Consider the following 18,000-nt stretch of genomic DNA (forward strand, 5'->3'; position numbering starts at 1 on the left):
TGTTGTTTATTGTAAGGGGATTGGCATACAGGGAAGTGTTGCTACAGTTGCACAGGGCCTTAGTGAGACTGCATCTGGAGTGCTGCAAACAGCACTGGTCTCCTTACTTAAAGTTATAATTGCAATGGAAGCAGTCCAGAGAAGGCTCATTCGACTGATTCCTGGGATTAAGGGGTTATCTTATGAGGAAAATTTGGGCCTGTACTCATTGGAGTTTAGAAGACTGAGGGGTGATCTTATTGAAGCATATCAGATCCTCAGGGGGCTTGATAGGGTTGATGATGGGAGGATGTTTCCCTTTTGAGAGGGGAGTCTAGAACTAGGGGTACAGTTTTTTAAAAAAAAAAAGGGGTCCCCTATTTAAGATGGAGATAAAGAAGAATTTTTTTCTCTCAGATCATTGTTAGACTTTGAAATTTCTTTCCCAGAGAGCTGTAGAGGCAGAATCATTGAATATATTCAAAGCTGAGGCTTTTGGTTGACAGGGGAGCCAAGTGTATGGGGGGCTGGTGTGCAGGCAGGAAAGTGGAGTTAAGGCCCAATCAGATCAATCATGATCTTATTGAATGGTGGTGCAGGCTTGAGGGACCGAATGTAGCATTCTGCTTCTATTTTTGATTTTATGCAAATAATACAGCTGTTCATTTGTTAAGAGAATAGTTACTGGACCAGTGAGAGAAGAAGTATGTTGGAAAACAAGAGGGGGAAGATTCTGCCTTTTTTTTGCTTGTCAAGGTTGTTTTTCACTTTGCATGCAGCTGAAAATACTGTTGGTTGGGGTGATTTTTGCTGTGTGCAGGTGTTCACTCTGTTGTGGTTGACATTTAAGTGATCATTCTGGACAGTAGCCCTTTGAAAAATGTTTCTCTATCTCTTGTCTGTGCCAGCTGCAGTGATCAGTTGTGGCACAGTGCACAGAATGTGAAGTGCAAGAGTCCACAGAATGACAACTGTAACACAACTATTATGAGGGCTTTATTATTCTCGCTGCTTATGATTTCAACATTTCCCATCATTTTTTTTGTATTCTGACCAAATTCTCCAATGTTCAGGTATCAAGCTAGGAGTTGCACATATTGAAAATTTGTTTAATCACTGCAAATTCTAAGATATGTGGACAGAAAAGAAATCTTACATTTATTTATCAAGCTCAGGACATCTCAAAACACTTTACAATCAATGAAGTACTTTGGCAATGTAGTCATGATTGTAATATAGGAAATGTGGCAGCCTATTTGCACATAGCAAGATCCCACAAAACAACAATATTATCATGACCAGATGGCATCTCATCCACCACTTCAAACATTCAATCCCTCCATCACTGGTGCACTGTGGCAGCAGTTTGTACCATGTGCAAGATGCACTGTAGCAACTCGGCAAGGCTCCTTCGACAGCACTTTCCAAATCCGTGATCTCTACTGCTTAAAACAACAAGGGTGCAGGTGCAAGCTCCCTACCCAAGCCCCACACTGTCCTGACTTGGAAGTATATCACAGTTCCTTCACTGTCGCCACATCAAAGTTCTGGGACTCCCTCCCTAACAACACTGGCCGTACTACACCAATGGACTGCAGTGGTTAAAAAAGGCGGCTGAGGACCACCTTCTTGAGGGCAATTGGGGGTGAGCAATAAATTTTGGTGCAGCCAGAGACGCCCGCACCCCATTCATGAATTTTTTAAAATCAGTTTTTGAGAGTTAGAGGGATACTGGGGATGACTACCATGCTCTTTGAAATAGTGCCATGTGACATTTTATGTTCAACTGCGAGTACAGATTCAGCTTTGCTCAGTGAATGACAGCATCTCTCCCTTGTCTCTTGAGTGTGACCTGAAGCCACAACCTTGTGATTCAGGTGAGAGTGCTACCAACTGAAGCACAGATAACACTAAGTACGCAGTAAAATGGTGTTTTTATGGCAGCATTTAAGTTTTTTGTTGAGATTAGGGCATCTTGTCCACTATTCCTGTACTCCACCATCTGAACCAGGTTATAAGAGGATGAGGGCCCTATCTCACCCAGAACCACATATATATGATCAGTAGTCAGAAGTAGAAACTCTGACTTATGCCAGTGTAACCCATGGTGCTGGATATATTGCTTTCTTCAATATTCATTTATTTTAGACATGTCATGTGGTGGTGTTCTGACTGATTCGAAGATGGGTTTCACCATTGTAAGGACAGCATCAGAACTAGCTCCGTAAAGATGGTGAGAAATAGTGGATATTTCAAGCCATGTAAGTTAAACTTGTGTTTTGGTCTGTATGACAGATCCTTCAGGAACTAAATTGTGGTAAAGGTGTGTGTCAGGTTCGTTTTGAAGTTTTTTTTGTTCATGGAATGTGGTGTCTTGCATTTATTGCCTATCCCTAATCACACTGGAGAAGGTGATGAAATGCAGGTGTACATGTGGTGGAGGTGACGCTGCAATGCTGTTAGGTAGGAAGTTGCAGAATTTTGACCCAGCAACAATGTCGATATAGTTCCAAGTCAGAATGGTGTGAGACTTGGGGAACCTGGAGGTGGTGCTGTTCCCATGCATCTGTTGTCTTTGTTCTAGGTGGTAGAGGTTGCAGATTTGAGGTACTGTTGAAGAAACCTTGGTGAGTTGCCGCAGTCCATTTTATTAATCGTGCACACTATAGCCATGTTGGGTCCATGGTGAAGGAATGAGTGTATACTTAAGGTGGTAGATTGCTTAGTCCAGCTTCTTGAACTTTGAGGCTGCGATCATTCAGGTAACTGGAGTTGTGCCTGTCTTGTAGGCAGTGAACAGGTTTGGGGAGTCAGAATGTGAGTTGCTCACCTTGGAATACCCAGCTTCTGACCTGCTTTTGTAACCACAGTATTTATGTGACTGATCCAACCAAATTTCTGATCACTGGGACTCCAAGGATGTTGGTGGAGAGACTTAATGATAGTAATGCTATTGAATGTCAAGAGATATCCATAGCCTAGCACTTATGTGGCGTAAATATTCCTTTTCACTTATCAGCCTAAGCCTGAATGTTGTCTAGGTCTTACTGCATGTGGGAATGAATCGCTTAATTATCTGAAGAGGTTTGAATGGAACTGAACGCTATAATCGCTGGCAAGCATCTCGTGAGAGTTTGAAGGGTTGGGGGGAGCTATCATTGAAGTAGTGGAAGATGCTTGGGCTTAGGGCACTGCACTGAGGAACTCCCTGCATTGATGCCCTAGGACTGAGATGATTGGTCTCCAACAACTATTGCCATCTTCGTTGTTTTAGGTATGAATCTGATGAGTGGAGAAATTTCCCATTCCCATTGACTTCAGTTTAGCTAGGGCTCCTTGATGCCACACTCGGTCAAATGCTATCTTGATGTCAAGGGCAGTCAATCTCACCTCACCTCTGGAATTTCAGCTCTTTGGCCCATGCTTGGACCAAGGATGTAATGAGGTTAGGAGCTGAGTAGTCCTGGCGGAAACTTCAAACTAAGCATCTGTGAGCAGGTTATTGGTGAGTAAGTGTTGCTTGGTAGCACTGTTGACAATACTTTCCATTTCATTGCTGCTGATTGGAAGGAGTCTGTGGGGGCGATAAATGGTTGGTTTGGATTTGTCCTCCTTTTTGTGGACAGGACATACCTGGGCAATTTTCTACTTGGCTGGGTAGATGCCAGAGTTGTGGCTTGGCTTGGGGCACAGCTAGCTTGGACCACAAATTCAGTACTATTGCTGAGATATTGTCAGGGTCCATAGCCTTTGCTATGCCAGCGTTTTTGACCATTTTTTGATATTATGTAGAGTGAATCAAATTGGCTGAAGACTGGTGATTGTGATGCTGGGAACCTGAGGCGGAGGCTGCCAAGGTGGATCAATGACTCACTTCTGGTTGATGATTGCAACTACTTCCGCCTATTTTCTTGCGCTTGTGCTGCCATTCATAGGAGAGAGTGTTCATGGAGCCTCCTCTTCATGTTGACTGTTTAATTGTCCACCACTATTCAAGACTGGATGTGTCAGGATTTGATCTGGCCAATTGTTTGTGGGATCGCTTAGTTCTGCCAATAGCATGCTGCTTCTGCTGTTAAGTCTGCATATAGTCCTGTATTGCAGCTTCACTGGTCGGCACTTCATATTTTGGGTATGCCTGATGCTCCACCTGGCATGCTCTCCAACAGCCCTCATTGAACCAGAGTTGGTTTGCCAGCTTGATTAGAATGGGGAATGAGGGATGTACCAGGCTGGGACGTGACAAAATCTGATGGAGTATAATTCCGCAGCTGTTGATGGCCCACAGCACCTCATGGATGGCTAGTTTTTAAGCTGTTAAATCTATTCCCATTGTGGCACAGTGGTAGCACCATACAACACGATGGAGAGTGTCCTCTGTTTGAAAACTTGAAAGGTTGAAACCTGGGACTTCACTCGGGTCAGTTACCAGGTTCTGGTTGGCGATGTTTGCAATCGACCAGGAGGTTAGCCATCTAGAGGTGGGGCTGTTGTCATTTTGTAGAGTGTGGAGTGTGTTCTAGTAGGAGATTTCAGACACATGCATGGTTTTTTTTTTTGGAGGTCCTGTGTCAGTGGGAGGGCTTTGTTAGCTGTCAGCCGGTGGCCTCCTTTTGAGGAAGATGCTTTTCTCTTGTGGACATCAGGAGGTTCAATATGTGCTAACACAGGAAGCTTCTCACGTTGTGCTGGTCTCAATATCCCAAAAATAATCCTCATGATTTCCTGGAAGTGGGTATTTACCATGCATGTTGTGAGGCAGTTCTTGAACTAGTTTGAGCAGCAGTAGCTTGCTGTGGGAGACCAGGGTAAATGAAGCAGTGTGAAGTTGTAAATTTGGCAGTGGCTATTCTACACAATAGATCTTTGGTGCAGTAAAGTTTGAATCTTTTACAGGGATAACATGAGCCTGGTTTCCCTCCCATGACAATGCCAGTAGTGAGCAGCAATTGGAGACTTAACTGGAAAAAGCTCCCAGTTTAAGGCTAATTTGAGAGCTGGTGGTGAAGGTTGCTAGCTGTGGGCCAGGGTGTGTTCAGCCGGGAACCTACAGTTCAGATTGTACACTTCAGATTTTTGTTCACAAGACAAAAGAGGACCAGCTTTCCAAATTTTTTTTATTCATCTGCTAGATATGGGTCTTGCTGGTTAGGCCAGCATTTATTGTCCACCCCTAATTGCCCTTGAAAAGGTGGTGGTGAGCTGCCGCCTTGAATCGCTGCAGTCCATTTGGTGTCAGTCCACCACGGTGCTGTTAGGGAAGGAGCTCCAGGATTTTGACCCAGTGACTGAAGGAATGGTGATGTCACTCAGGATAGTGTGGGGCTTGGAGAGGAACTTCCAGGTGGTGGTGTTCCCCTCTATCTGCTGCCCATGTCCTTCTAGAATGGTAGTGGTCATGGGTTTGGAAGGTGCTATTTAAGGAGCCTTAGTGAGTTTTTGTAGTGCATCTTCCACGGCTGCCACTGTGCATCAGTGGTGGAAGCAGTGAATGTTTGTGGAAGGGGTGCCAATCAAGCGGGCTCCTTTGTCCTGGATGGTGTCAAGCTTCTTGGGTATTGTTGGAACTGCACTCATTCAGACAAGTGGAGAGTATTCCATCACACTCCTAACGTGCCTTGTAGATGGTAGTCAGACTTTTAGGGACTCAGGAGGTGAGTTACTCACTGCAGGATTCCTAGACTCTGATGTACTCTCGTAGCCACAGTATTTATATGGCTCTTCCGGTTCAGTTTCTGGCCAAAGGTAACCCCCAGAAAGTTGATAGTGGGGGCTTCAGCGATGGTATGCCATTGAATATCAAGGGGCAATAGTTAGATTCTCTCTTGTTGGAGATGGCCATTGCCCGGCACATGTGTGGCGTGACTGTTATTTGCTACTTGTCAACCCAAGCCTTGATATTGTCCAGGTCTTGCTGCATTTGGGCATGGACTGCTTCAGTATCTGAGGATTTGCGAATGGTGTTGAACATTGTGCAATCATTAGTGAATATCCCCACTTCTGACCTTATGCAGGGAAGGCCATTGCTGAAGCAGCTCAAGATGGTTGGGCCTAGGGCACTACCCTAAGGAACTCCTGCAGTGATGTCCTGGAACTGAGATGACTGATCTCCAACAGCCAAAACCATCTCCCTTTGTGCTAGGTATGACTCCAGCCACCGGAGAATTTTCCCCCTGATCCCATTGACTTCCGTTTTGCTCAGGCTCCTTGATGCCACATTTGGTCAAATGATGCCTCGATGTCAAGGGCAGTCATTCTCACCTCACCTCTGGAGTTTAGCTCTTTTGTCCATGTTTGAATCAAGGCTGAAATGAGGTCAGAAGCTGAGTGACCCTGGGAGAACCCAAACTGAGTGTCGTTGAGCAGGTTATTGCTAAGCAAGTGCCACTTGATAGAACTCTTGATAACCCCTTCCATCACTTTACTGGTGATCGAGAGTAGACTGATGGGGTGGTAATTAGCCGGTTTTGATTTGTCCTTTTTATGTACGTTACATATCTCGGAAATTTTCCACATTGCTGGGTAGATGCCAGTGTTGTATGTGCACTGGAACAGCTTGGCTAGCGGTGCGGCAAGTTCTGGAGCACCAGTCTGCAGTATTATTGCTGGAATATTGTCAGGGCCCATAGCCTTTGCAGTATCCAGTGCCTTCAGGTGTTTCTTGATATCACGTGGAGTGGATCAAGTTGGCTGAAGACCGGCATCTGTGGTCCTGGGGACCTCTGGAGAAAGCCGAGATGGATCATCACTCGGCACTTCTGGCTGAAGATTGTAGCAAATGCTTCAGTCTTATCTTTTGCACTGTTGTGGATGAGGATGGAGATATTTGTGGAGCCACCTCATCCAGCGAATTGCTTAATTACCCATTACCAGTAACGATTCAATGTGGCAGGACCACCAAGTTTAGCTCTGACTTGTTGGTTGTGGAATCACTTAGTTCTGTCCGTCACTTGCTGCTGATGCTGTTTGGCATGTAAGTAGTTGTGTTTTAGCTTCACTGGGTTGACAGCTCATTTTTAGGTATGCCCGGTGCTGCTCCTGGCATGCCCTTCTGCATCCTTCATTGAACCAGGGTTGATCCCCTGGCTTGGTGGTAATGGTAGAGTGGGGGATATGCTGGGCCATGAGGTTACAGATTGTGGTTGAGTACAATTCTGCTGATGGCCCACAGCGCCTCATGGTTGCCCAGTCTTGTGTTGCTAGATCTATCCCATTTAGCACGGTCGTGCCACACAACACAATGGAGAGTACCCTCAATGTGAAGACGGGACTTTGTCTCCACAAGGACTGTGCCATGGTCACTCCTACCGATACTGTCATGGACAGATGCAGCTGCAACAGGCAGGTTGGTGAGGATGAGGTCAAGTATGTTTTTCCTTCTTCGTTCCCTCACCACCTGCTGCAGATCCAGTCTAGCAGCTAAGTCCTTAGGATTCTAGATAAAAGCAAAATACTGCGGGTGTTGGAAATCTGAAACAAAAACAGAAAATTATGGAAAAACTCAGCAGGTCCAGCAGCATCTGTGGAGAGAGAAGCAGAGTTAACATTTTGACCCCATATGACCCTTCTTCAGAGCTGAAGATTAGTGGAAATGTGACACAATTTATATTGTTTTGGGGGTTGGGGCAGGTGAAGCTGGATAGAAGGCCAGTGAAAGGTGGGGACAAAGGAGGGATTGACAAAGATAATATGAACTAAAGGACAAGGGGATTGATAATGGTAGTGGTTAGTGCAAAAAAAGGTACTAATTGTGGCGTAAAGAAGAAAGCAGAATGTGATTAAAGCAAAACAAGGATAGCACTGTATGAAAGAACAGCATGGAACAAGTGACAGATGGCCCTGTAGAGGATGGGGTGGGGAGGAAAAAGGATAGAAAATGGGATAAAAAAGGGGATAAAACTACAGATAAATGAATAAAAATAAAGTAGGTAAAAAATAAAAATGAATGTAGAAGAGGATGAAAAAAGGGGGTGAGGATGGAGGAGAGAGTCCATGGTTTGAAGTTGTTGAACTCAATGTTAAGTCCAGAAAGCTGTAGGATGTCTAATCAGAAGATGAGGTGTGTTCCTCCAGTTTGCATTGGGCTTCATTCTTTCTGTTTCCCTTTATAACTCTGCCTGCTCGGTCTGTGGTGGTGCTGCTGAGTGACTCTTGGTGATGGACATTGAAGTCCACCACCCAGAGTACATTGTGTGCCCTTGCCACCCTCTGTGTTCAATATGGAGGAATACTGATTAATCAGCTGAGGGGGTGGGGAGGGGGGTTGTGGTACGTGGTAATCAGCAGGAGGTTTCCTTGCGCATGTTTGACTTGATGCCATGGGAGTTCATAGGTGCTGGATTCAATGTTGAGGATTCCCAGGGCAACCCCCTCCTGACTGTATACCACTGTGCCGCCACTTCTTGTTGGGACAGGACATATCCAGTGATGGTGGTGTTTGGGACGTTATTTGTAATGTATGATTCCGTGAGTATGATTGTCAGGCTGTTGCTTGATTAGTCAGTGAGACAGCTCTCCCAATTTTGGCACAGGCCCCTAGATGTTAGGAAGGAGGACTTTGCAGGGTCAGCAGGGCTGGGTTTGCCATTGTCGCTTCTGGTGCCTAGGTTGATGCTGGGTGATGCATCCGGTTTCATTCCTTTTTGTTGACTTTTTAGTAGTTTGATACAACTAAGTAGCTTGCTAGGGCCACTTCAGAGGGCACTTAAGAGTCAACTGCTTTACTGTGGATCTGGAGTCACATGTAGGTTAGACCAGGTGAGGACAGCAGATTTCCTTCCCTCAAGGACATTAGTGAACCAGATGGATATCACACTGTCAACACCTTTGTCCTTTTGTCTATGACATCTTTTGGCAATCTCTACCTATCACTGGCCCTCTATCCAGCTCTACCTGTCCCACCCCCCCTTAAACCAGCTTATATTTCACCTCTCTTCTATTTTTCCTTAGTTCTGTTGAAGAGTCATAAAGACTCGAAACGTTAACTGTATTCCTCTCCGCAGATGTTGTCAGACCTGCTGAGTTTTTCCAGGTATTTTTATTTTTGTTTTTGTTATGGATTTCCAGCATCCGCAGTTTTTTGCTTTTATCTTAGTGAACCAGATGGGAGTTTCCGACAATCGATGTTGGTTTCGTGATCATCATTAGACTTTTAATTCCAGATTTTTTTTATTGAATTCAAATTTGAACCTGGGTCCCCAGAGCATTACCCTAGTTCTCTGGATAACCAGCCCAGTGACAATACCACTATGCCCATGCTCCCCCTGTTAGAAGTCTGTGTCCAAGCTTGGATTGCTAGGGTGCATCCATGAAACATTGGGGGCAGGAGGCACCAATGAAGTTAAGATATGCTCCCGCTCTCCTTAACTGTTGCTGATACTATTGAACCCAGATGTTGTGGTTTAAGCTTTATCCACCAGTAAAGCAAGAATGCTGAGAACAGCTCTTTCCAAGCCTGGCCCACTTCATTCAACCATTACAAAGCACTCAATCAGAAATATGAGTGTAAATAGTTACTGGGTTTCATGAGCCATATTGCCAGGGCTCAAGAATTCATACTTTGTGCTAGGGAGTAGCAGACTGGGCCCCAGTGTTTTATAGAATGTTTCTGTCCTTTCAGTGTTACTGACAGCTTGTTGTTTCTTTAGGAATGGTACCAGTATGATTTCGCTCATCATTCCTCCCAAAGACCAGATCTCACGAGTAGCAAAGATGTTGGCGGATGAATTTGGCACTGCCTCAAACATCAAATCTCGAGTGAACCGTCTGTCTGTGCTGGGGGCCATTACGTCTGTACAGCAGCGTCTTAAACTATATAATAAAGGTCAGTCTTTTCTGCATTTTACACAATTTCTCTTGGGGTTGGTTTGTGTTTTACGGTGAGTTGACTGTTATGTGTTCACATTAAAGCCACCTCTTGTGGTGAAAGTTATTTAAGCTTCCCTCCTGTTGGCCTAGTGGGTTAAAATGTAACTGGCCTGATATGTTGACCATGCGCTCCACATGAGTCATTTCGTGTCATTTAACTGGCAGGAACAAAGAAATCAGTCAGCATTCCTAACCTGATGGTTATTCAGTGGAAAGTGCAAGTTAATGACCATGATTCGACAATGCAGATAAGGTTTAGAATGAACAGAGACACTGAGGTAAACGATGGTTATAGCCAGCAAAAAGCAAATGAGAAATTGAGATGTTTGGTACACTAGGCTGGAGAAGCTACAGAGCCAGAAAGGAATGAAGTGTGGAGCTCAGAAAAACAGAAGTAAGGAACTGGGAGGCGAGCTGAATCACATAGTAAAAAGAATGGGTGGAATTAGGCAAAGAAAATTGACTTAATTTTGTAACACAACAGCTTACAATACTTCGGGGGGTAAAAAAACTAATGTTTTGAGAAAACATTTACTCCTGTCTTAAGCTCTTAATGTGATTGTGCCACTGATGAATACATTGCAAGCTGAGTTCCATAATGCATGAAACAACATTGCAGTGCCACTTGGATCTTATGGCAGTCTGAAAATTTAATGACGACACAGTACAAGTGTGTTTTTAAAAGTGATTCAATGAATGTTTGATGTTTTCATACTATTCCATTTGAATTGAGATAAATGCCCAAAAATACAGCTATAAATTTGGTCCTGCAGTGTCATATCAAGAGACAAGCTCCTAAATCAAGAGATTTGGTTTAAGAGTCATAAGTTGCTTTTTTGCCCCCCAAAACATAAACCAATATAGCATGATACTTGGTTTATAAAACTCAGCGGCGGCTTATTTAATGTCAAACAGGTCATATAAAACCATTCTCTCAGTTTATCTACGGCTATAAAAGCAGACCCAGAGTATAGCGCTCAAGGAAATTTGATCTCTGCACCCCTCTTTCCATTTAATTCTCTTGCTTTCATTCTAAATTAAGGCTGATTAACTTTCAATTAGAAGGCAATGGAGTTCCACACTTTTATGTTCTGTAGTTTTGGTCATCAGAGGGTGAACTCCCTACGTTAGCATTGCAAAAGGAACATGCTTAGTTGTAAATGGAGACCTGATGACACCATCAAGACTCGGGACAAGCTAGGTCTCCAGTGTTATCGAGTCCCCAGATTATGGGTCATTTAAATAAAAATACAATCAATGACATTCCATTCCCATCAATATAAGTTTCCTAGCAAGAGAAAGCTGTATAAGCAAAGAGAATTAATTTGCTGCTGGAATGTGCACAATGTCTGATGCACAGTAAAATGAGATTATTCTAGCATTAAAATCCACAAACGCTTATATCTAGACCTTATTTGAGCAGTAAGATCTGTAATATTGCCATTGCATTGGTCTAAAAACGAATGTAACCCTGGTAAGTAACTCCATGAATTACTGTTACTCCCTGAACACACACCTTATGACTGACTGACTGCTCTCTCTCAGCAAACACATTTTGTCACTATCCTTTTGCTTAATGCTGCCATAACAGACCACAGCCACTCATATTTATAGTGAGCTACTGTGACCTCCACCTTCCAGTAAGAGTGACCACTGCTGACTCCCTCAAAACAAAGCACCTGCTCGCAGTCAAATCTCTTCCAACAAGGCTGTCTGTACTGGAATCCAGACACTATCCGCTTATGACAAACAGTGAAAATTTAATAGTAATACGATTTAAGCGTGTTTTTGGAAAACCATTCGGTGAGTCTATACAAGTTTAGACTCCGTCCTGCAGTAATGCAAGCCCCACTCTCATAAATCAGGAGACAAACTCAGAACGATTCTACGTGAGTGGTACCCAGATATGGAGTCAATATCTGTCCATATATCGTTGCCATATGCCCTTTAGCAAGCGGATGTAGGAAAATTTCTAAACTATGCAGTAATTATGCCGTGATTTTTTTTATGATTAGTGTGTGCTGTGCTTTTAACAATACTGGGATTTTAATGTCATAAAAGTGATGAGTAATGTTTTATAGGAAACAGTTGAGGGCTGAACACAATTTTTTTTAAAAAAGGCTAGTGGCAACTTCAGGACCTTATGGAGCTGCTCCCTGTAACCAGGTTTTCTATTCAGTGTGTTAGCACTGGTTTGATCCAGCAGTAATCGAACGGGAAACATTGGAAAATGTGCAGTTGCGGCTACTAGCTTGTTTTTATTTCATTTCTAACCTGGTGTAAGCTTGTGGAAATTGAACTGGAGTCACCCAAATGGATCAATGATTTAACAACTTTAAGGTGTTTTCGGAAGACGTAGCGGCCTGTAAAAAATGCTGAGTCTTCAGAGCCCTCTTGTGAGACTGTGAGGGGGGCTTAATTTTATTGAGAAATCATGTGTCTCGTGATATAATGGCTCCAGGTCCTATTAAACTTGGATTGTATGTGGAGAGTTGATGAATTCAAAGCACGAAGATGTTACTTTGCTTTGAGTATATTAGGTACCAATGTTAAACCAGTGTATTAGCAATGCTTGATCATATTAGTAGCTGCAGTGCTATAGAGTTTGGCAGTTAAATGAGGCTGGAGTTAAATTCCATTCTTGATGCATGCTCTGCAAGTACTTTCTTCCATGGGTAATTTCAAATAGGATGGAAAGTTTTATTTTAATTCTTGGCAATTGAACGCAGGGGTTGAGTGTAGAATGTTTTTAGCTTTTCAATTTTTCTGAACAGTTGGATATATGGCTTGGGTGGGACTGTTTACCTTAAATAGGAATACTTGACCTTGCTGTATCTGTCCTGTTTTTTTTGTAGTACCGCCGAATGGTTTGGTTGTCTACTGTGGAACAATTGTAACGGAAGAAGGCAAAGAAAAGAAAGTTAATATTGATTTTGAGCCCTTCAAACCGATTAACACATCGCTATACCTCTGTGACAATAAATTTCATACAGAGGTAAGTAACTTTTGGTGTATTTGCCTTGTGGGGCCAGCTCTCATGGTATATTTGCCATACATTGCTGCTTATTTCTAAGCTGCCCTCAGTAGCCCAGTTGTAAATGTCAACACAAAGCTGAGCTGCCCAAACCAGAAAGTCCCTGGTCTGATTCCTCATCTGTCCTGAATTAGACTGGCTGGCAAGTGAGATGCTGTAATTGGCTTGATCCTGGGTGACGGAGGACCATTCATCCGAAATTCATCCTTGCTATTCCTCATTTCCCCTGGTTGGTTGATTTTTCACCTCCCCATTTTCCTGATTGCTTCAACCCCCACTTCAACATTTCCAGATTTTCATCATAAACAAGTAGCCTATTTGAGCTGTGCCCTTTCAAACTCTTGGAGGAAGGAAAAAATTATATTTACATCACATCTTTTACAAAGTCAAAGACTTCCTGAAGCATTTTACAACCAGAGAAGCAGTTTTGAAGTGTCACCACTGTTGTAATGTAGTAAAAGTAGCAGCAAACAGCCATGTGATAATGATCATGTTTTTAGCTGTTGTTTGAGGGTTAAATAGCACACTAAGGAGAGGGCCCCAGTTCTTCGAAATACTGCCATAGGATCTTTCATGTCCAGCTGAGAGGGCAGACAAGTTCTCAGTTTAATTTCACATCTGAAAGAATGCACCTCCAATGGTGCAGCACTCCCTCAGTACTGTGCTGGGAGTGTCAGCCTAAATTATGCAGTCAAGTTGCTGGATGGGATTTGAACAATCAGACTTCTGCTGAGTTACAGATGACACCACCTATTGAGTGAGACATGTGTACTCAGCCCTTGGGTGGCTTTTGCTCACTGGGTCAGCAAGCTCTCTGGCCCTGGGTGAGTAAATTGTTCAGTACTGTCTGGGGCTTGAGCTCTGTCCTTTTACACAAGTCCTCCAGTGGATATTTTGGATATTGAAATTGTTTATGTTACTTTTACTTCTTGAAAGGCTCTCACTGCGCTACTGTCAGATGACAGCAAATTTGGGTTCATCGTAATTGACGGTACTGGGGCTTTGTTCGGTACTCTCCAGGGAAACACACGGGAGGTACTACACAAGTTCACTGTGGATCTACCAAAGAAGCATGGTAAGAAGGGAGCTGTCAATTCCTATAGTTTGTCATATCAAATACATATGAGCTCATCAGCCTTTCCAGTGTTTTTTTGTGTCTGTCCATTTTAAGTTACCTGAATTGATTTCCTATGTAACTTGTGTTTCACTAACCTATGAATAAAACTTCTGAGAAGCCTTGTGTGTCTTTCCCCTAGTGAAATTTTGAATTTAACTGACTATTGTCAGACTGAAAGAGGAGGGGAGAGACAATGCGACCAAGTCAGATTCCTGTTCCATCTGTGTTCATGCACCTGCAGTTTGTAACTGGAGTCATTGGATAGTGATCTGGAGCAGGATTTCTGGCTCATTTTTTACTTTTCTCCCTGCTGAACATATCTGGGGTCCTAAGATCAAAGTCGAGGAACTTAATTGCAAAGATCAATTAACCCAATACAACAGGACCAAAGCTTTGACTTTCCTATATTTGTACTTTGCCAGACAGTTGTATGTCAGTACAGGTCCTGTTAATGTGGCCAGAATTTGTCAATATGAAACCATTTTCTTTCTGTTCTCATTTGTTTTGTAACAGGGTGTGCCAAATTATGTCCTATGAGCCCCAGGCAACCCAGCCTATGAAGCCCAGTCCACTCAGAGCTATTTGCACCTCTAATACCTGCTGGTTTGTTCAGTGGGAATTTTGTGATTTGGTTGTTCTTAGCATGGATGCTTCATTGGCGGATGTATACTATAAATGAAAACACCAAGATGGGTTAGCATTGGCAGTATGAGATATCCAGAATTGAATGGGAGCTCAGATTTCAGCTGGGCTCTCCATTGTGTGCTCCAAAATGGCTGGGAGGGCAAAACCTTCAGGCCAGACTTTAACTGGTCTGCCCGAGAAGATGCCTTTTTACCCAGATTATTATTTTTGAACCATGCTGCCATCCATTTGTCTTCTGTTGCCTGGCTTCTACTTTAATGTAATGCCAGCGATGTCTGCATTGCAGGAATGAATTTTTTTAAATGTTCATAAGGGACAAAGAAGATTTATTCAGTTAAACCTTGATTGTTAAAGATGAGCAGAAGGTGCAAGGCCACTGGTGTGACGTGCAGGTCAAGTGAGGATTTGTTCTGGTTCTACTTCTTAGCATCCTGCAAGGCTAGTTAATGTCTTGATACATTGCTAGGTACGGGGTGTGGGGGCTATTCCACCTACTTTATAGAACTAATGGCACTTAGGCCACTGTTTGAAAAACCTTTCCTAAAGACTGCCCTCTGAGAATGGCCATTTCAGAGACGAGCAGTAAATGACACTCCATTACTCAACTGGTGTATATGATGTGCAGCTACACCATTGTAACCTTCCAGTCACACGTTATAGTGAGCTCTGCTAATGTCTGTGACTCTTGCATTGAGCTGCTGTTTGTTCAGCAAGGGCTGAACCCCAAGGTTATCAATGTCCACTGACCAGTTGGTGATTATCTTCCTGGGTGTGGCATATAAGTGTGTTGTACTTGGGCAGGAGATACTTCAACTTGACCTGTCTGGCGTCGGAAGAATGTAACCAAGCCAACAATTGGTGGTTCCATCAATAATTTGGTATCTGCACTCAGCAGTTTTCTCTAGTTTTCTATGTACTCGTAATTATCCAGTCAGCCTAGATGTCAATGAGACTTTAAATGGTATAGCAGTCACTCAATGCTGGCCTGCTCCCCACTTGCCCTAATGGTTGGGCTGGTACTAGCGGAACAAGCAGGCAGCATTTGTACCAGTGCTCTGTTGGAGAGATGCACCATTAACTGATTCCAAGAGTGACCTTCACAATGGATATTTGGGAATGAACTTCGGAAACTTTTAAGTCTTGATCCTGCCAGGTCCCCTAGACTTGAGTAAATGGGGTGTGCCCTTACAAGTAGATTGTGTGCTCTCTATAAAAGACCAATAGAAACTACCTGTGTAGGTTCCTTAGTTTGGTTGGAGGCTGTTGTCCATGGTGATTAGTTTCATTGCATATAAAATACTCACTTGGCTGAGTAAATACATTGAAAGGTCACTTCAGTATTTAAGAAGGGTAGGAAAGTGAAATGAGGAAATTACAGGCATATTAGAACTAATTAGTGAGAGCCAGCATGGATTTGTAAAAGGTAATATCAAACAAACCAAGTTGATTTTTTGAAAAGGTAACAAATGTGGTAGATAAAGGAGTGTCAATGGATCTTATTTATATGCCTTCTAGAAGGCATTCAAGAAGATTCCACATAAGAGACTTAAAAAAGCATATGTGGAATTGGAGGCAACTTGTTGGCTTGGCTAGGAAATTGGTTAAGAGGAAGGAGGCATAGAGCCGGGATAGTGGATATGCACTTAAATTAGCAGGATGTGACTAGTGGTGTCCAGATGACTTGGGTGGTATATATGCTTGCTGAAGGTGGTACAGAAAATAGTGTAGATCAGGACTGAAGGTTGCAAAGGGACAGTGAGTGGGCAAAATTGTGATAGAAAAGTAGTAGGTCATCCATTTTTGACCTAAGTTCAGGATATTTTCTAAGTGACGGGAAGCTGGGAGCTATGGATGAGCAGAGAGATTTAGGTGTTCTAGTACACAACTTACTAAAATCTGATGCTGATGGATGGATGCAATCACATAATTTAAAAGGCTAACAAAATGTTGGGCAAATGTTATCTCGTGAGCTGGAATTCAAAGTGGCAGGAAGTTGTGCTATAATTATATAAAGCTCTGGTTAAACCACATCTGAAGCAGTGTTTAGTCCTGGACATTGCACTTTAAGAATAATGGCCCAGATTTTGTGATCAATGAAGCAGTGGCAATGGCTGTTGACTGTGCTGAGAAATGCAAACTTAATAGTTCGTTGTATGCAGTGAGAATTTCAACTACTTATTGCAGCATGGTCCACCGATAAGAGGATTGGCAGCGAGGCACAGTTCCAGTGAAACCATGCCCCCAATGATGTCACAAGTGGAAGATACGCCCATTGAGGTCATCCTTCAGCTCAAAAATCTCTATTTACACCATCCTATCAGTGCATTCCAGACCATTACACTGACCCTACACCCCCCTCCCATGTTCTAAATGTCAAAGCTTGTTGTGCATATAATGCTAAAATCTTGGGATATGCTCCTGTGGTAGAAGCCAGATGAGAGGGGTGCAGGAATGTTAAACCATTTTTCCCTTCTGGATTATAGCCAACCTGTTGTTCTGCACTAGCTATAACACACGTGAAACATTGTTTAATAATATTATACTCACACTTAGTTCATGTTAGATGACTGTTGCACAGGGAGACAAAGGAGCCTGCATATCAGTTCTAAGTTGTGTATTTGAAGGCTGAGCTGAATTAGCTTCCATTTCATGAGAGGCTGATAAACCAATTCCAGAAATGTGTTAATTTTGCAAAAGATCAAAACTATAACTTTTTAAATTATTATTTTATATATATTAAAGATAAAGGAATGTTTGAAAGTGAGTTAGTGCTTTTACCATCATCTCTTTGAAAAGCTGATAGTTTCAGTGCTGTGTTGACACAGACCTTGGGGGAGACTCAAAGAATTCCGATTTAATCATTCTCTCTCAAACAAAAAACAGAATTTAAAATGAAATAGCATTTATATCAAAAGCCCTCAATTTGTGCAAATGAGTTCAGCTCACCTACCCCCAAATTCACTGTACAAAATAAAAACAGAATTACCTGGAAAAACTCAGCAGGTCTGGCAGCATCGGCGGAGAAGAAAAGAGTTGACGTTTCAAGTCCTCATGACCCTTCGACAGAACTAGGTGAATCCCAGGGAGGGTTGAAATATAAGCTGGTTTAAGGTGGTGGTGGTGGTGGTGGGGGTGGTTGGGGGGGGGCGGGGAGAAGTGAAGGGGGGGTGGTGTGGTTGTAGGCAAAAGCAGTGATAGAAGCATCAAAAGATGTCACAGATGGCCGAACAAAAGAACACATAGGTGTCGAAGTTGGTGATATTATCTAAACAAATGTGCTAATTAAGAATGGATGGTAGGGCACTCAAGGTATAGCTCTAGTGGGGGTGGGGGGAGCATAAAAGATTTAAAAATAATG

The 18,000-nt window shown here is 43.0% G+C and overlaps 1 protein-coding gene across 1 annotated transcript in view; it reads left to right on the plus strand.

Moving 5' to 3' along the window:
* LOC121280731 (eukaryotic peptide chain release factor subunit 1) overlaps positions 1 to 18,000 on the plus strand; it is a 55,217-nt gene that overhangs the window by 26,606 nt on the left and 10,611 nt on the right. The window contains exons 2-4 of the mRNA XM_041192866.1: positions 9,627 to 9,802; positions 12,702 to 12,841; positions 13,817 to 13,955. Coding sequence (XP_041048800.1) covers positions 9,627 to 9,802; positions 12,702 to 12,841; positions 13,817 to 13,955 — 455 coding nt within the window. The remainder of the gene's footprint in view (positions 1 to 9,626; positions 9,803 to 12,701; positions 12,842 to 13,816; positions 13,956 to 18,000) is intronic.

This window comes from Carcharodon carcharias, chromosome 8 (assembly GCF_017639515.1).
Source record: "Carcharodon carcharias isolate sCarCar2 chromosome 8, sCarCar2.pri, whole genome shotgun sequence".
In the NCBI taxonomy this organism is placed as follows: domain Eukaryota; kingdom Metazoa; phylum Chordata; class Chondrichthyes; order Lamniformes; family Lamnidae; genus Carcharodon; species Carcharodon carcharias.